This window comes from Gracilinanus agilis, chromosome 2 (genome assembly GCF_016433145.1).
Source record: "Gracilinanus agilis isolate LMUSP501 chromosome 2, AgileGrace, whole genome shotgun sequence".
Taxonomy (NCBI): Eukaryota; Metazoa; Chordata; class Mammalia; order Didelphimorphia; family Didelphidae; genus Gracilinanus; species Gracilinanus agilis.
Window position 1 is genome coordinate 651,689,504 of NC_058131.1, and position 18,525 is coordinate 651,708,028.

General features: G+C 36.0%; 1 protein-coding gene across 1 annotated transcript in view; it reads left to right on the forward strand.

Moving 5' to 3' along the window:
• The window catches only part of PARG (poly(ADP-ribose) glycohydrolase), a 141,098-nt gene that overhangs the window by 81,871 nt on the left and 40,702 nt on the right, over window positions 1-18,525 (forward strand). Inside the window, exons 10-11 of the mRNA XM_044665770.1 lie at window positions 4,720-4,799; window positions 10,684-10,744. Coding sequence (XP_044521705.1) covers window positions 4,720-4,799; window positions 10,684-10,744 — 141 coding nt within the window. The remainder of the gene's footprint in view (window positions 1-4,719; window positions 4,800-10,683; window positions 10,745-18,525) is intronic.

Below are 18,525 nucleotides of genomic sequence, written 5' to 3' on the forward strand. Positions count from 1 at the left end.
GAACTTCCTTCCTTCCTTCCTTCCTTCCTTCCTTCCTTCCTTCCTTCCTTCCTTCCTTCCTTCCTTCCTTCCTTCCTTCCTTCTCTCCTTCCCTTCCCTCCTTCCCCTTATAATTATCTTAAATGAAATTTGTTCTGAATAATGCTTTAGGCTTATTTTCAAACTGTGCTTCCAAGACATGTTATTTTAGAAGAAAATATATTTTTCTCTAAACAAAGTAGTATTTTTACTTTCTACTTTTTCTCATTTCTGGGTAAGTTGAACACTCAAAAGTAAAAATGTGCCAGCATTGTCTTAAGAAAAATAGGCAATATGTTGTAGGTAAAATGCTGGATTTGGAGTGAGAAGTGCCTTTATTCAGATCTTGCCTCAAATATTTCCTGGCTGTGTAACACCAGGCAAGTCATTTGATGTCTCTGGACCTCATTTTCATCAATTGTAAAAGGAGAGGATTGGATTCAGTGGCCTCTAAGGTTCTTTCTAGTTCTAAATCTGTGATCTTCTGAAAATAGCAAATCTTTAACCATTTTCAAGCAATTAATGGAAGCTGAAATGATATATTTAATATTTATGTGAAGTTTTTCCCTACCTTATTTTGAATTGCTTACTAAGAAAACATGATTGGTGATCATTAATATTTGTAGTTATATATCAGATAGCATGATTTTGTCTTGAAATAGATCCCCTTTCTCAGGACCTGTTGGATATAAAATTTATATTTAGCACCCCTTTTTTGGCACAGTTACTATTTTTGTGGTTATATTTTTGTGGCACATAAAGAATTTTTCCGTCCATTATCTGTGAGGGATATGAGTAACCTGGGTTATGAGATGTCAGAATTAAATAAGGCAGTAAGAGTATGTGGATAGAGACTGATGTCAATAAATTGAATAAGTCTTCTTTTTATTTATTATAGTGCTCTTACAGTCCTGCTTAGTTATGTTAAATACCCCTGACCTTCTCCTCTGCCTGCCTTTCACTGCCCCAGAATGCTTAAACAGCCAAAGAAAAGCTTCCAATTTGATTAGCATTGATGCTGCTGAGATTGCTTGGAACCCAGAAGGGCCAAGATAAATTGTGGGTTGCTGCAGTGGTCTGCCAGGGGTAGGGTGGGGGGTTGGGAGGCTTTACATCTCTCAGCCTCTGCCTTATATTGAAGTCCTTGGCCAAGCCATTTGACAGAACATCTTTTAAGAGAAAGAGTGGCTTCCTGGCTGAAAATTTAAAGTTGCATTTTATCAATTATTTCCATTTAAAAGGGAAGTGGTTATGCTTGTACTTGATTTATAATACACTTTAATGGAACGAATCCTTAACTTTTTAATGCATGATTTGGAGCCAAGAATCATATTTCATTAGCTTTATATATTCCTCTGAGGGAATTGCATTTTCAGTGTGAGTTGTCTCTGAGTCAGAAGGCTAGTACCAATTAATAGGTACATGACCTTTGTTCCACCTGTCCTTTTTAGGGTAAAGACAGTTTGCTTAGAGGAATTTTCTGTTAGGAAAATTGCTTGATTAGCCTTTCCTAGTCACTTTTACTAAACTTCCTTAGAGATCATTTCAGGTATTTGTATCTCCAGTGCTGAGCACATAGCAGTTGCTTAATAACTTCTTGTGGAATGATTATTGACCCGTAACCATCAGTCACATCTTCCAAATAGACCTAATGATGCAAGGACTGTTGTGCCTGAGCCTCTCTGCTTTACAAAATACTATTTCAAAGAACTCAGACTTGGAGATTATAAATAGAAATCTACTGAAAACATGAAATTGCATTGTTGCAAAAGGGGTGAGCACTTATTTTTTTGATCATTGTTTTTTGGTTGTCTTATGACTGGACTCAATAGGCAAGTTTAAATAGATAAGCAGGATATACTTAAAAAAAAACACAAAAAAAAACCTCTTACCTTCTGTCTTAGAATCAATACTAAATATAAATTCCAAGACAGATGGAAAAAGCTAGGCAATTGGGATTAAGTAATTTACTCAGGGTCAAAAAACAACCCAGGACCTCTCATCTCCAGGCCTGGCTCTCTTTCTACTGACCTACCTAGGTTCCCCATAGCATATATTTTTTAAAAACCCAAATGAGTTTTAATGCTGCTCTTTGAGATAATGGACTATTAAAGAACTAAACTGAGTTTTTTAATTAACACTGAACTTAGAGTTAGGAAGACCCGAGTTCAAATTCTATCTTAGATGCTTACTAGCTATGTGATTCTGGGCAAGTCACTTAACCTCTCTAGGCCTCGATTTCTTTATCTTTTAAATCAGTGGTTCTCAAAGTGGGCGCTACCACCCCCTGGTGGGTGCTGCAGCAATCGGGGGGCGGGGGTCAGTGATGGCCACAGGTGCATTTATCTTTCCTATTAATTGCCATTAAAATTAAAAAAATTAATTTCCAGGGGGCTAAGTAATATTTTTTTCTGAAAAGAGGATGGCAGGCCATAAAAGTTTGGGAACCACTGTTTTAAATGAAGTTGAAATTGATATCATCTGAAGTGACTTCATCCTCTAAAACTGTGAGCCTACAATTCTCCCTATGAATTGGGGATACCTGTGGGGGTGTTACTGGCCAATGAAGAAGAGAAGAGAATGAAGATTAAGTTATGTCTAGGCCTGAAATTAGTTTTATGAAAACTAATAAGCAGAATAAATTGAGAAGCTATCTTATTTACATCAGTAAGGATTGGACCTCGAAAGTAAATAACAGTCATAATTTTAAAGAATGACAGTCACTGCCAGTAGAGTCTTTATCACCATAGTGATAAATATGTTGTCTTAGAGCCTCCTGAAATTGTTAAGTTGTCTGTATGGGCATGGAAAATACCAATGCCCGTGTGGAGAACACGTGTTTTTGAAATTTTGATAATTACGAATTTATTGTTTTTAAGAGGATTTAAAAAGTTTTGGGAGAATGGCAGTTTATGCTACTAAGGGCAACAGCTGCATTTCCCTCTCTAATCATATACCACATTCCTTTTGCGGGGGAAAATTGGTCTGCTGACTTTTAAATCTGAACTGATTTATTATTCCATATAGGAAAAAAGGGGGAAAAGGACTCTAGGATATGATAGCCATTCAGTAAGTTATTAGTCATTTTGTAGATGTTCAGCTTAACTGTTGCTTTGTCTTTTATTTTTATTATTTTATAACAAACTTTGATATTTGTTAACTCTTCTGACATACAGATTGAGTCTACCCAAACCCATACAGTGAAATAATCTTTATTTTAGCAATCAACCAGCTCCAAAGAGTAGATAAAAGCAGTTAAGAATTTTAGAGGAATTAATTGTTTTAGGTCAGTAAAATTACCACAGACATTCCTTTTACTAGTCAGAGGAAAGGATAAAATCTTTTGAATAAAAAAAATCCAAGATGGTTTAACCTGTTAATTTAAAAAATCAGGCTTTATACATTGATTTTGTGGGGTTTCTTTTGACTGTGCTTTAGTTAGATATTCATCCTCAGACAGCCCCCTTAATCATTATGTGGGGAGACTTCATCACCTTCCCTTCCTCCATTTTCTTGCCTTTTTTTTTTAAACCCTTAATTTCTGTGTATTGGCTCCTAGGCAGAAGAGTGGTAAGGGTAGGCAGTGGGGGTCAAGTGACTTGCCCAGGGTCACACAGCTGGGAAGTGTCTGAGGCCAGACTTGAACCTAGGACCTCCCATCTCTAGGCCTGACTCTCAATCCACTGAGCTATCCAGCTGCCCCCTCCTGCCTCTTTTCTTAATGCATCATTGGCTAAGCAAGATTTCCTTATGGAATTATCTCATTCTTTGTGAAATTATGTAAACCTCCTTTGCCAACAATTAAAACAACTTATTTCAGCCCTAAAAAGTAGACTTTACCTGGAGCATTTCTGTTTTGAATCCAGTATACACAACATGGAAGCAAATGGATGCCATCACATCAGTTTTCTTCCCAATGACCTTCAGTATATTTAAAAAATGTTTTTCAAAAACATGATCTTAAGCCCATAAGGCTATTCTAGAATTAGATATCACTTAGTAAACTGTATACTCAGGGCATATTTCTTGCAAAGCTCTAGCTGCTGTTTCCTTTGGACAAATTGCATTATGTATTAGCACTAACAATACTGTGTCATTTTGAAGGAAACCAAATTAAATCATACAAGTAAGGTTTCTGGAAGCTAGATGCCACGATATGTTTTGGTTATCCTATAAAAATACATTTGCTTAATTACCCAAAGCAGTATAATTCCAGACGCTGTTACTTACACATTAAAAAATCCAGATGTGGACATTTTGGTCAAAGATAATTTAATTGTTAAGTATAGAGATGACATTTGTTCTGGTCAGGGTGAAAGATTTCTGGCATTAGGAAGTCTAAACACAACTTGCCCTTTACAGGTGACTAGTTGGGGGAAATGGGCATGCATGATGATACTAAGTGCCCTTAACTGACTTTGCAGAGAACCATATATGAAGTTCTCTTTAAAGTAAGTTGCCTTTGAGAAATACAATTGGGAAAAACTACTTTGTGGCCTGATCCTTAAGATTGGGTTTTAGTGGAAGTCTAGCCTTTCCAGTCACTACTTAGAACAAATTCATTTTCCAGTTCCAGATTGTAAGAAAGTGAAGAGGTCTGTATGAGGGTTTTCCTTTTATCAGTTACTTCCACGATACATTTAGTATTGTTTCTACTATTCAGATGTTTTTAATCCATGTTCTTTTTGTTGTCTCTTTCAGATTGTTTGAAGGAAGATCGTCAAGGAAGCCTGAGAAGCTTAAAACTCTCTTCTGCTACTTTAGAAAAGTCACAGAGAAAAGTAAATCCATTTTGTTCTTGCCTAATAGCCTTTTCAGTGAAAGGGGCTAGTGAGTTTACATGAAAACTGACTTGTGAGGATGCTTTCATATAAAAAGACAACACAAAAGCCAGAAATGCTAACAAGAATCATTGGAATAGTAATTTGGTTTTTACCTTTGTGTGTCTGTCTGTGTACATAAATCATAATGCTTTGCTTTTTGTTTTCTCAAAGTTTTTTCTCTGAATATAAGCCCCAGTTTCCCTCAATTCTGACTTATCTAAGTCTGTAGCCTGGTTTATAGTGGTGCTTTTATTGTCATAGACCAAGTTAGCCTCAGTTGTCTTCCTCATTAGCACCCCTACCCAAGTCGGAGGAGCTTGTGCAAGCAGACATTCTTTGTCCTAATGTTGTACAATAAGGGAGGCAGAGCTTTTCTGCTTTCAGATTTCCAGCAATTCCAACCCATACCCTCAGAAATAAGATCTCACTTCAATTCTGAGAAATTGTCCCTCTTATATCCCCAAATCTGAAGAACAAAGAAGTTATTTGGAAATTATTAGTCGTTATCCTTGGGACTCTCCTTCTCAAAGACTTTGGCCTTTATCTTGCTCTTTGGGTCTCTCATTGGAAGTGCTTCAGGGACTGCTACTGGAAGCTGTATATAGATAGATCTTAAGAACTCATTGTCATAGATTGAAATGTGAGTCTGACTTGTATAGTGGGCTTTCCATACTTGGCAATGAGACAGCCTTTGGAGCAAGTAAAGGCAGAAAAGGTGGAAAGGATATCTTTGTCAGTCTCCAACTTAACTGCAAAAATCCTAAAATTCTATAATCCAAATACTGTCCATCACCCAAATGGAATAAAGGTGGAGAGCTTTTCATGGTCTCAGTGTGGGAACAAGTCATTCCTCTTAGCTTAGAGTTCTCAAAGAACCTGGCTCTAACTCAGACTTGGAGAAGGCAGGAGAGCAACATAGAAACAGTCGGGGAATAGTAGGTGTACATTTGCACCTGTTTCTAGGGCTAAAGTGTTTGCAAGATCCATGGTATATAGATGGCAGCAAGATAAAGAGAGTGAAGGTGAAATGAGAATGCTCTAGGACAGTGATAGCGAACCTTTTAGAGATGGAGTGCCAGGCCCTGCCCTCACCCCACTCTCAGACTGAGGGCTATGCCCTGTCCCCCCCTGCTGAGTGCCAGACACACCCTGCTCCTCTTTTACCCCACACAGGGGAGGGAGGAGGCACTCCCATTGGGCTGCTGGGTGGGTGAAGTGAAGAATGTCCTCAGCTAGTGTAGAGAGAGGGAGGGGAGTGGCCTGAGCACTCTGCTCCCCTCCAGCTCTGCTGCCTGTGAGCTGCTCACCTTACCCCTGTGTGCTCCCACTGGACTGCTGGACAAAGGGGTGGGGGATGGGAAAAATGTCATCAGGCTCAGTGGAGAGGGGGAGGGGAACAGCCCAAGTCCTTCTGCCATTCTAGTAACAAACTCTGGCTGGGGTAGGGGTGGGGGCGGCCACAGGCCCACAGAGAGCACTCTGTGTGCTGTCTTTGACACCCGTGCCGTACGTTTGCCATCACTGCTCTGGGACTTCAAGGAGCCTAAAGGAAACCTTATGTTTCATCACAAACATTTGCTGGGGCAGGCTAGGAAAAGGAAGAAGTAGCAAGATTTTTCCTAAAGTACATCTATAGCATCTCCTTTATCAGTGATATAATACAAAATTTACACTTAATGTGAATGGGATTTTCCTGGGACACGAGGATGAGGCCAGGAGATAGGAATTGCAGAGTAACAACTAACAAGTGTCCTTGCCTCACAAAAATGTAGTGAGAACAGATGTAAAGACAAAATTCTGGAAAATTGCTGTGTGGAGACATTTAGAACAGTCTACATTGCCTTATAGTTCTGGATATTTACATTTTTGGATAGTAGTGCATTATTTATTTATTTTTAGGGGAAAATAGGAAAGCTATTTTTATTTTTTTTAAGCCCTTACCTTCTGTCTTGGAGTTAATACTGTGTATTGGCTCCAAGGCAGAAGAGCAGTAAGGGAAAGGCAATGGGGGTTAAGTGACTTGCCCAAGGTCACCCAGCTGGGAAGTATCTGAGGCCAGATTTGAACCTAGAACCCCCTGTCTCTAGGCCTGACTCTCAATCCCCTGAACCACCCAGCTGCCCCTGGAAACCTATTTTTATATATATCTTCTGTATTTTTTTCCCTATAATAGGTGAGATGTATGTGTCTGTGCGTAAGTACATTTGCTAATATGTCTTTTCATTTAAAATATATCACTTTTTCGCAGTATAACCTGTATTTGGATCATTCAAAGTGGTAGTAAATCCTGATTTCCATAATGATAAGGTGAATCGTTGTAGTATTTTCTTAGGAAGAATTTTGAAATGAAAGCTTTACTGCTAGTCACCAGGTTTCTATTAAGGATCTGGTAGGGTAACCTGTGCTGAGAGAAGAATAGAGAGGGTTAGATTATGAACATGTTCTATAATGGCTATGCATAGACTTAACATTTCATTGGGCCATTTTAGGGTTATAGTCCTATATTCTTCTTTTAATGTTTTTTTCTTCTATTGTGGGTGCTTTATATTTAATACTTTGCATATATTGCTAAAGGCAGTTTCTGAATGAATCAATTGTAGCATCTATGTGATTGCCTTGCCATCTGTAAGCTACATTGATAGGTTTTTATATTTGTCATTATCTAGGGTATGCTCAGTAGTAATAAGTAGTAAGGTACATATTACCATGTGCAGATTCAAAGATGACAGAACTAAGTAAACAATTTTTTTATCATTTTCTTAGAAAAATCCCCTCGTTTTAATGAATGAAGATAAGGATCCATTTTAAAAAATAGTGGCAAATAATTGGAAATTAAGGGAGTATACATCAGTTGGGAAATAGCTGAACAAGTTGGGGTATATGTATGTGATGGAGTACTTTTGAGTTGTAAGAAGTGATAAAGGGGCTGGCTTCAGAGGAACCTAGAAACAATTTTTATGAACTAATGTAAATTAGAGAAGTGAGTAGAACCAGGAAAACAACTTATACAATAACAACATTGTAAAAATGATGAACCAAGAGACTTGGAGATTCTGATCCACATTGTCATGAAGCACAATTCCAGAGAACTTATGATGAAACATGTTGCTTACCATCCTTGTAGAGGTGATGGGTTGAGTGCAAATTGAGGCTTATATTTAATTTTTGGTTTTGGACATGGCTAATGTAGGAATTTTTTTTGCTTAACTAGATATGTTTGCAGTGGGTTGTATTTTTCTTATTTTCTCAATTGTAGGAGAGGGTAAGGTAAGAGGAAAGGATTCATATCTGAAAAATAAAATAAAATAGCATTTTTAAAAAATCACACTATCATACACTGTTTATGTGTCCCCAAACTATTTCCTTAACTTGTCAAGTGCTGTAGAAAGTTGAGACTGTAAATTGCAGAGAAAGTTCTGTGCTACCTTCGTAGAAGGAATCCATACTGGAAATCACATGTCCAGGCCTGTTCTCTGACAATTTTTCTGTTTTATAAAATCTGAGTAAAACAAATCCTGCCCCTGTAACAAAATAATTTCAAAGGAAATTAAGTAAATTATGTTCCTTCTAGAAGGAACTATTAGTTTTTAATATTTCAAATAATTTGGGGAAAACACTAAATGTGAATGTGAAATCTTTCAAAAGAGATTCTGACCAACTAGTTTGTTTTCACTCTTCAGAATTTTGTAAGAATGCACTAATTTTATCCTTAGAAATTGTGGTTTTAAGAATTAGGTGTTTACATGTAAAACCCAGTGGAATTGCTCGTTGGCTATGGGAGGGCGGTTGGAGGAAGGGAGGGAAAGAACATGAATCGTGTAATCATGGCAAAGCACCCTAAATTAATTAAATAAATAAACTTTATTTAAAAAAAAAAACAACACAAAAATTAGGTGTTTAATTCTTAGGACTTTTCATTATACATTTATTGCATCTCTTGTTGGAGAAACTTGTAGTTTGAAACATTTATTCTTAAAGTCATGAAAAAAGAGAAAACAGGATAATGAGAGTAGGAAGAATGTATGGTATATTGAGTAGTGTTTGCAACAATTAGATCAAAATTTTGTGTCCTAATCTAACAGTCAGGCCGCATTATTAATACTTTTTAAAAAAGTAACACTTTACATTAAAAACTTTTTTCCTCTTACCTAGATTTTTCTGTTAATAGGTAGTTTGGATAGCTACATATACCATAATTATAATTTCCTACATTTTAAATAGCATTTTACAATATTTAAAGTATTTTCTCATTTTATTTAATACTCACCTAAGCTAGTTTGTGAGGTAGACAGAATCAGTGCTGCATTCATTTTTAAAAGAAGACAGCTGAGTTCAGAAAGATTGCAACTTTCTCAAGGTCTCACATTTAGTCATTGGTAGGGCTAGAATGAAAATCCATTACTCTATTTACTGAAGTTCTTATTATCTCTTAGTGATGAGCCTGAGATATAGAAAGATCTAGAAGTACTTTCTAAATATCAAAAGTTAAAATTTTATTGTAGTTTTAAAGTTGTATACTATATTCTAATTATTTAAAAAATATAAAATCTAGTTATACATTTTTAATTGGAATAATTAATTAAATAAATATTATATTCCGTAGAAGAAATTGTGCCTTTTGTATGAGCTTGATATTGTGTGGTCTTTGTTGGTACTTTCATCAATGACTTTGTCCAAAGGGCCATTCTTTCTAACTTTCTTTGGTCTTATTTGACTCTGTGTCAGTTTATATATAGCTATGGATTTCTCTTTGTCTTGTATTAATATAGGAAGTTACAACTTATTGTTTTGTATCTGTCCATTAAATGACATGGAAACTAGATGACAGAACATTAGTGTCTAAAAAGGTTGTTTATTCAGGGTTTAGTTTGATTACCTATTTTCCTCTGCTTAGGTATAAATATCTAAAGCTTATCCATTAATCTAAAAAAAGGAATGACAGTATTTGTTTCTAAAGAGCATTTTTTTAGCTCTGTTTACAAATTGAATTTTCCAATGCAACTTCATTATATGATTGAGGTACTATTGCCTATGATTCAGAATTTTTAAAATGAGAAAACTTAGTAGGAATATTAGCAAGCCTTTACTGGGGCTTTACTTCTTTTCTAGTTAACAGCTTCTGACATGTCTCCTTGTATAAAAAGCTTTTTTAAAAAATTAAGCATAAGATAACTAGAAATGGTTGGCCTTGAATTCTATTCTTTGAATCAACTTAATTACCTTTAGTCTTGATGATATTTTGTTTGATGATGATTTGTGGTTCTCTCTTGATTTTCCAAAAATGACTTCTTAAATCAAAAGGGGCATCTCTTGTAAAACATTTACTGAATTAGCAATATTTCTTCCCCCCCCCCTGTGAAGTTGTAAGATCCTTTAGGATAAATCCTTTTTCTTCCTTCTCACAAACCTCTTGCTATACATCAGCATTCCTTTCAGCTATTAGCACTGCATATATTTTAACTTTTGATTTATCTGCCTTTAACCAAAAGCATCCTTTAAAAAAAAGGTAACAATATAGGATTTAATTAGCAAATCTTAATAGCATTAGTAATCATACTTCTTTGTTAGGTCTTCTTTTTGTGTGATTTAATTTGTACTTTACTTTCTTAGAATAGTATTTTTGTATATAATTTACACTGTGGAAAGGAATTTTAGAAAGCAAGGGCTTTAAAATGTCATTTTAAAGGGAAGAGCATTTGTTATTTCTGCTGTTATTGGCTTCCTTGACCAGATGGATACATAGTCATTGTTAAAGCTTACTCATGATCTGAAGAACAAACTTCTGAAAGTTGAAACTCACGGTGTGTTTATATATGTTCATTTTCTTCTGTTGCTTTTATAGAACCTACTGGCTTGGTGACATTTACAAGACAGAGTCTTCAAGATTTTCCAGAATGGGAAAGGTAAAGGATATTGCCTTTGTCTATCAATAGCATCACCATTTAGCACATGAACTAAAAAAAAAAAATCTCTTGGGTCAATAGAACTATAGAATTTTTTAGCCATGAGGTCCCTTTACACCCCACCCACTCCCTGCCCATATCCAGTCTCTAATCCATTTGGATTTCAAATTTTGACACTGGTAGTATTTTTCACCTCCTAACAATTTCTAGTGCCACAATCAACATTTACATCTCATTGCCTTTTTCCTGGACTATTGCAATCATGTCCTGATTAGACTGTTTCCGTTACTGTTTCTAACTACTACTCTGTCCCCCATATTGTTCTCAGATTAGTCTTCCTAAAGTAGAATTTTGGCCATGTCATTTCCTTGTTAAAAAAAACTTGGCTTCCAATTTCCTGTAGAATAAACTTTTGACTATTCAGTCTTGTATTCAAGATCTTCCAATATTTGGCCCTAACCTTTCTTTCCAGACTTCTCCCACAATTCTTCTTCACATACAGAAAAGCTAGGTCACTCATCATTCCTGACAGCGTCTTCAACTTTAATGCTTCTTTACCTTTGTTCACATGATTATCTCCAATTGGAATGTAAAGTTTCCCTTCCTTCTCTTCAGATTCCTACATCTTTCTTCTTTCTTCAAGGCCTGACTTAGATGCCATTTCTTCTATGAAATCTTCCATAATTCTCTAATCAAAAGCAATTTCTCCCTCCTCTAAACATCCAAGGCCTTTTGGTGCTGTGGTTTTATCTCTAGCTTGCATTCAGATCATTCAGCTTTGAATGACTCTTATTAAGTGCATAAATGTTGTTTCCTCTACTAGACTGTAAGATCCTTAAAAGCACTGACCTATCTGACTCCATTTTGAAAGTCCCAAATTCCCTAGCAGGAATTCTTACATATATAGGTGTCATTTAGTTTGTTATTTAATAAATAATTCATTAACTCAATGGGCATCACTTTATTCCTGTATTAATATATTTATTTTAATTTCAAAAGCATTTATTAAGCACCTTTGACACTCAATACAAAGACCTAGTTGAAAACCATCCCTTCCCTCAAAGACCTTAGATTTTGGAGGATGGAGGAGAGGAGAGAAAATTCCTTTTTTTAAACCCCATGAAAGATAATTGTCATGCTTGAATACTTCAAACAACCCTGAGCGCATTTTCTCATTAGACAGCACATTCCATTGTTGGACAGCCCTGATTATTCTTTTTTTTTTTCCTTTATGGTAAACAAGTAACACCCTGTAACTTCTTCCATTTGTTGGTTTTAGTTCTCTCTTGGAAACAAAGTTCTGTTTAAAATTCTGGAGTAGCTTATGAATATGTAAAATCAGCCTATGGTTAATGAAGAGGTTGTGCTATATGAGTTCTAAAGTCCAGTTGCATTTGGAGAGTAGAATCATTTAAAAATAATTAAATATTGCAAAATTTAGTGATATATACTATTTATACAAATGGGAATATGAATAAAATAATTTTTCAAAAATTCATTAATGATAGAGTAACCCTAGTGCTACTATTTTAATTTCTGTAGTATGTAAAACTCTATAGGAGTTACATTAGCCTAACAGATTGGGCTAAACGCTTACTATTCTGCCTAGTCCAATAACTGTCACCCTGTACTAATGCTTTTGCTTTATATAGCTCAGTTACCAATCCATATTAATTATGTTGTAAAATTAGTGCTTCATCATGTCACTGGGATTGCTCTCACTTATATTGTATGGAATGTATGATGAAATGGGGGTTGCTTCTATTAGCTGCTGGTTGAGAACACCTGCATTAGGATGAGGCCTGAAGTAATGCCTTCTTGCCACCTGAGTGATTAGAATCTTCTTAAAGGAGGTGGTGACACTAAGGTTTATTTTGAAAGAGAGCAGTTATTTTAGACATAGGAGGAAATGAACAACCTTACAGGAAAAGTAAGGATAGGTAAATTAGTAAAGCATTTTAGAATGATAGGGTTTGAAAAGATCTTAGAGATTATTTTGTTCAGTCTTCAACCAAATGCATAAATTCTCTTTTACATTTATGACAAATGGTTTTCCAGCCTCTTCTTGAAATCTTGCATTGATATAGAGCTTATTATGCACATGCTCATATGTATGAGAACAGGCATTTATTAAACACCTACTATGTGGGCCAGGCACAATTCTAAATTCTTTACAAATTCTCATTTGATCCTCACAACAGCTCTATTATTATTCATGTTTTACAGTTGAGCAAATTGAGGCAAACATATTAAATGGCTTACTTGGGGGGCTGCACTGCTACTAAATGAAGTCAGAATTGAACTCAGTTCTTCCCTAGCTCTAGGCTCAGCTCTCTTAATCTATTGCTACACCACCTAGTTATGTCATACAGATTTGTATGATTATATATATGTGGATGTGTGTGTGTGTGTGTATATATATATACACATATCTCTATATCAACACATACAAAGAAGTGCCTTATTAATTTCTGAGCTCCTTGAAGATTGGAAATGTTTTTTCTTTTCTTTGTATCCCCAGCACTTAATAAGCACTTACCTTAGGGCCTAGAACATGGTAGGTGCTTAATAAATGTTTATTGACTTAATTAAATGCTTCTTCATTGATTGATGGTATTTATGTACACACCTTATAAGGCAGCTCATTCCATATGTAGAAACAAGGACTAACCAGTGACTTTCTTTGGTTTAGGGCAAACTAAGGCCCTGGGCCAGATGCGGCCCCCTGAAATGTTCCCTCTGGCGGAGACATTATTCCTAATCTGACGAATACAATGAGTAGGATACAATATGTAACGATTAAAAATGATAAAGGCTGATATTATGAGGAAAAGTAATATTTTAATTACCATGGCCATGTTGGTAAAATATATATGACCACATGCCTGATAAAAGCTATTTTAAACCTCCCGGCATTTTCTTGCCTCCACCTGGCTGCCTCGTACCAAAAGAGGAAGCTAAATCTGACTTCCCAATACTTAAAGCCAGGCTTTACCTTGAAGACATCATCCAAAACAGGAAACCTGTTGGACCATGGGAAATGTAGTTTCAAAGTCCCCCACATGTCCACAGGAAGTTTGTCATATATCTACATATCTTGAGGCTTAATACCTCTAATGGAACCCCAGTAATTTTAAATAACACAAATACAAGGAAACTTTGAAAGAGTTGCCTTAGAAACAGACTGACAGATGGCATTTCCTTTCTTTTGGCCCCCTCTTTAAAAAGTTTGCCCATCACTGGTTTAGGGAATGCTTAAATAAGGAGACTCCTTCTACCATTCTGGTCAGTTCTTTCTCTGTAACGTATCATCTTAGAGAGCTTTTTAGGCACTGAAGTTAAGTGACTTGCACAAAAGCATAGCATTATCCTATCAGAAGCAGGCTGTGGAACCAAGATCTTTCTGACTTATTTAAGGTCAGTTCTCTATATACTATGCTTTGCAACCTCTTATTCTTTCCATAAACACATACATATATATGGTGAATTGTTGATTAATGATTGCATCAAGATGAAGGCGAGGTGACCATGTCTGTATGTATAGATGTACATATACACCTGATAAAATAAGCCAGGAAATTTTTTGATAGCTCTATAATTGTTAGAAACTTCTTTTATCTAGTGTTCCAAAAGTATCAGTGCAGTTTTTTATTTTTGCTTTTTTTTGTTTTGTTTTGTACTTCAATTACATTTAGAAATAATTTTTTTTTTTTTACATTTTGTAATTTAGACTCTCCCTCCTCTCTGCCTGAGGCAGTAAATAGTTTATTATAGGTCAGTGATGGCACACTTATGGCATGTGTGCCAAAAATGGAAGCCATCCCCCCTCCCCCTCCTGACACCCAGAGTTCATTACTAGAAAGGTAGAAAGACTCAGGTGAAGCTGCTCCCCTCTCTCTCTCCATTGTGCCTGACCACATTTTTTCACATCCCCCACCCCCTCTGCCCAGCAGCCCAATGGGAGTACACAGGGGGTTAGGTGGGCAACTCACAGGTGACAGAGCTGGAAGGGAGCAGAGTGCTCAGGCCACTCCCCTCCCCTTCTCTACATGTGCTGAGGACATTCCTCACTTCACCTGCCCTTCCACCCAGCAGCCCTATGGGAACGCTTCCTCCCTCCCCTGTGTGTGTGTGGGGGGGAGGGGGGTACCCAGCACTCAGTCTCTAAAAAGTTTGCCATCATGTTATAGGTTATACCATTGCTAACAATACTTCTAGATTCCTCATGCTATGACAGAAGATACATGCCACATACAATAAAAAACTTAGGAAGGAAAAAAAGTGAAAGATAGCATGCTTTGATCTGCAATCAGATTCCACTCATTCCTTCTTTGACTTTGGATAGTATTTTTTTTTTAATGAGTCCCTTGGTGTTATCTTGGGACCTTGTTTTGCTGATAATAATTTAATCTTTCACTGTTGATCACTATACAATATTTATGTTACTGTATATACTGTTCTTCAGGTTCTGCTCACTTCATTTGCATCCGTTCATATCATCTTTCCAGGTTTTTCTGAGCTCATCCTGTTCATTATTTCTTATGGCACAATAGTATTCCATTATAATCATTTACCACAACTTGTTCATCCTTTCCCCTGTTGATGGAGACCCCAGTTCTTTGCCAGTACAAAGAGAGCTGCAAAAAATATTTTTGTGTAAGTGGGTCCTTTTCTCCTATCTCTGGTTTCTTTGAGATACAGATCTAGAAGTCCTATTGCTGGATCAGGGGGTATTTATGCATAGTTTTATGGCCCTTTGGGCATGGTTCCATATTGTTCTCCAGAATGGTTGTATTAGTTCACAGTTCTACCAATAGTGTATTAGTGTCCCAATTTTCCTATATCCCCCTCCATTTATCGTTTTTCTTTTTGGTCATATCATCCAATCTAATAGGTAATATCTCAGAATTATTTTAATTTGCTTTTCTCTAATTATTAGTGATTTGGAGCATATTTTCATATGATTATATCTAGTTTTAATGTCTTCATTCGAGAACTGCCTAGTTATATCCTTTGACCATTTATCAATTTTGTAATACTTTGTATTCTTATAAATTTGACTCACTTTTCTATATGTTTGAGAAATGAGACCTTTGTCAGAGATACTTGCTATAAAATTTTTCTCCCAATTTGTTGTTTCCTTTCTATTCTTGATTGCATTAGTTTTGTTTGTGCGAAATCTTTTTAATTTGATGTAATTAAAATTATCTATTTCATTTTTTTGTTATGTTCTCTATGTCTCATTTGGTCATAAAGTCTTCCCTTATCCATATTTTCCCTAATTCATTTAAATTATCACCCTTTATTTCTAGATTATGTCCATTTAGAGTTTATCTTGGTATGTGGTGTGAGAGTGCAGTTTTAAACTATTTGAGCTCTAATAAATGTATACCTGAAGTCCATCTCTATTTACATCAAGCTTCTTCATTTTGCTTTCTGGAGTAGCTCTAACTGAATTTAATCTATTAATGAGCAGCCTGATGTAGTTCAGAGGTGTCAAACACTCCCCAGAGGACCCTTGTCATTGTTAAATGTTTAACAAAATAAATAAAAATACAATACAATGTAGATGTTAATTTATGGTTTCCTAAGTCAATATGTAGGCCAGATCCATTTCTATTTGAATTTGACACCATTGGTATAATGGAATTAGTGGTGTGCTAGACTTAGAGTTAGAAAAGACCTGAGATCCAGTTCAAGGTCCAATATAATGGCTTTATGTCCTGGGCAAGACACATTCAACCACTCCAAGGTATTGTTTCTTTATCTGCAAAATGGATATAATAATACTTGTGCATTAGATTCTATATAAAAACATGAATTATTCATCTTCATGATGGCCTTTCTATGACCCTGACTCCTTTTTTTCTCTAGACTAACCATCCCAAGTTAATATAGCTCTTTGTAATCTTTCATTACCTTTGATTTTCATCATTTAGTCAGTGTCATTTCTAAAATATCATTCCTAGAAATGAACAAATCACTCCAAAGGTGGTCTTACTATTGCAAGTTACAGTGGAAATATTTTCTTAAAGAAATGTTGTGGTACAGAGGAGAGAGCACTGAGGCTTGATTAAGGAATTGGATTTGAAATTTTGTGCTACCTTGTGATATGAATATGTCAAGTAACCTTCTCTGAACCTCACTTTTCTCACCTGGAAATAAAAGGGTTGAACTATGTGAGCTTTGAAGTCTCTTCAGGTCTTCCTGGGCTTCTCTGATCATGTGGACCTGGTTTTTCATCTCTAAAATGGGAAGAATAGTCAATAAACCTATCCTTCAGTAAACATTTATTTTTAAATAAGTGCCTGATTACTATAGGCCAGGCATAGTCCTATGCTATAATAATAACAATCTGTGGGTGTGGTGAAGTGTTTTATTGATATGTATGGTATTATTATTAGTCAAATGATTGGAAAAATTCTTTAACATGAGAATCAGTGTGTTTATCAAAACATGCCTAAGCTTTTCATTTTTAAAACTAGGTTGAAGAGTATAATGGAGGTGAAGCAACAGAGCTATTGTGTTCCACCACTGATGTTTCTGATACCTTCCAAATCCTAGATGCTCAATAAATGTTTGAAATTTTCATTCTATCTTAATTTTCAGAAATCAATTCATAATGGTTATTTCTTAACCCTGACCATTGTGAAGATTACATAAAGTACTCTTTTTGTAGTACTCTACATCATTCATATTTGTATTCAGTTTTTGTTTATCTAAATAATGCTTATTTCTAGAAAAGAACTTAGGGTGATTTAAGAAAAATGTGTCATTTAAAAAATAGAATGTCTGTTGAATAGCTAATAATTTGATTTTAAAATAAATTCTGCTGCCATAGTATAAAGTTAAAATAGAAACTTATTAAGAAAAAACAACACCCTTACCACTCTTCCACCTATGAGACAATACACCGAAAGTTAAGGGTTTAAAAAAAAATTAAAAAAAAGAAAAAACAAGTGAGCACAGATATACAAAGTCTCTGTTGCTATTAAGTAATTTGACTATACCTGTTATCAGGTGATACTGAAATGTGAAGAGTTGGTTCCTGGGGTTAGAGTAAGAAGGTCACCCTGTTTGCTGTCTCCTAGGACCTAGGCTTGCTCTTGAGGGCTAGAGGCTTGAATCTGAACAGAGCCATTTTAGTTCCTAGCTACCAAACTGCTTTACTTTGATTTGACCTTCAATCAACATCACAGCTAGCTCTATTTAGTTATTTAGATATAAGAGAAGATTAATTATAGGCTTAGAGGTCAAACTAGCTATACAAGATACCTTTCCCCTTTGGGGGGAGGGGCTGCTTGGACATAACAGTTTTAGGGCTTCCCAGACCTTATCTAGCCTTATTTGATCTCCCTTCTTTCTCTTCCCCACATATCATTAAATCTTTAATCATTTGGGAGCAGTGTCTGGTTATGTTTAGGGAAATACTCACAACTCCTCAAGCTGACTTCCTCCTGCCTTGTAGCCCAAAGTAAGACCCTTCCTCCATGTCTTAAAAGCTTCAAAGACATCAAGCTTCTCCTGTTTTCTCCTATTCAATCCTGTGGGGAAATAGTTTAGAGAAGGTTATCATCTTTAGGAGTTCTGTCTTACCTAGTTTCCTGACTCAGCCCAGAAGATAACCGATCAATCTCCATTTTGTAACCGATTTTCTAACTGCTTGGTGGGAGGGAGGAAGTAAAGGAGCACTCAGCAAGATCGTTCCCATCCCTGCTGACAAACCTGTTTGAGAGCCTGTGTGTGTGTCCTCTTCATAAACCCAAAGATTAGCAAGACCT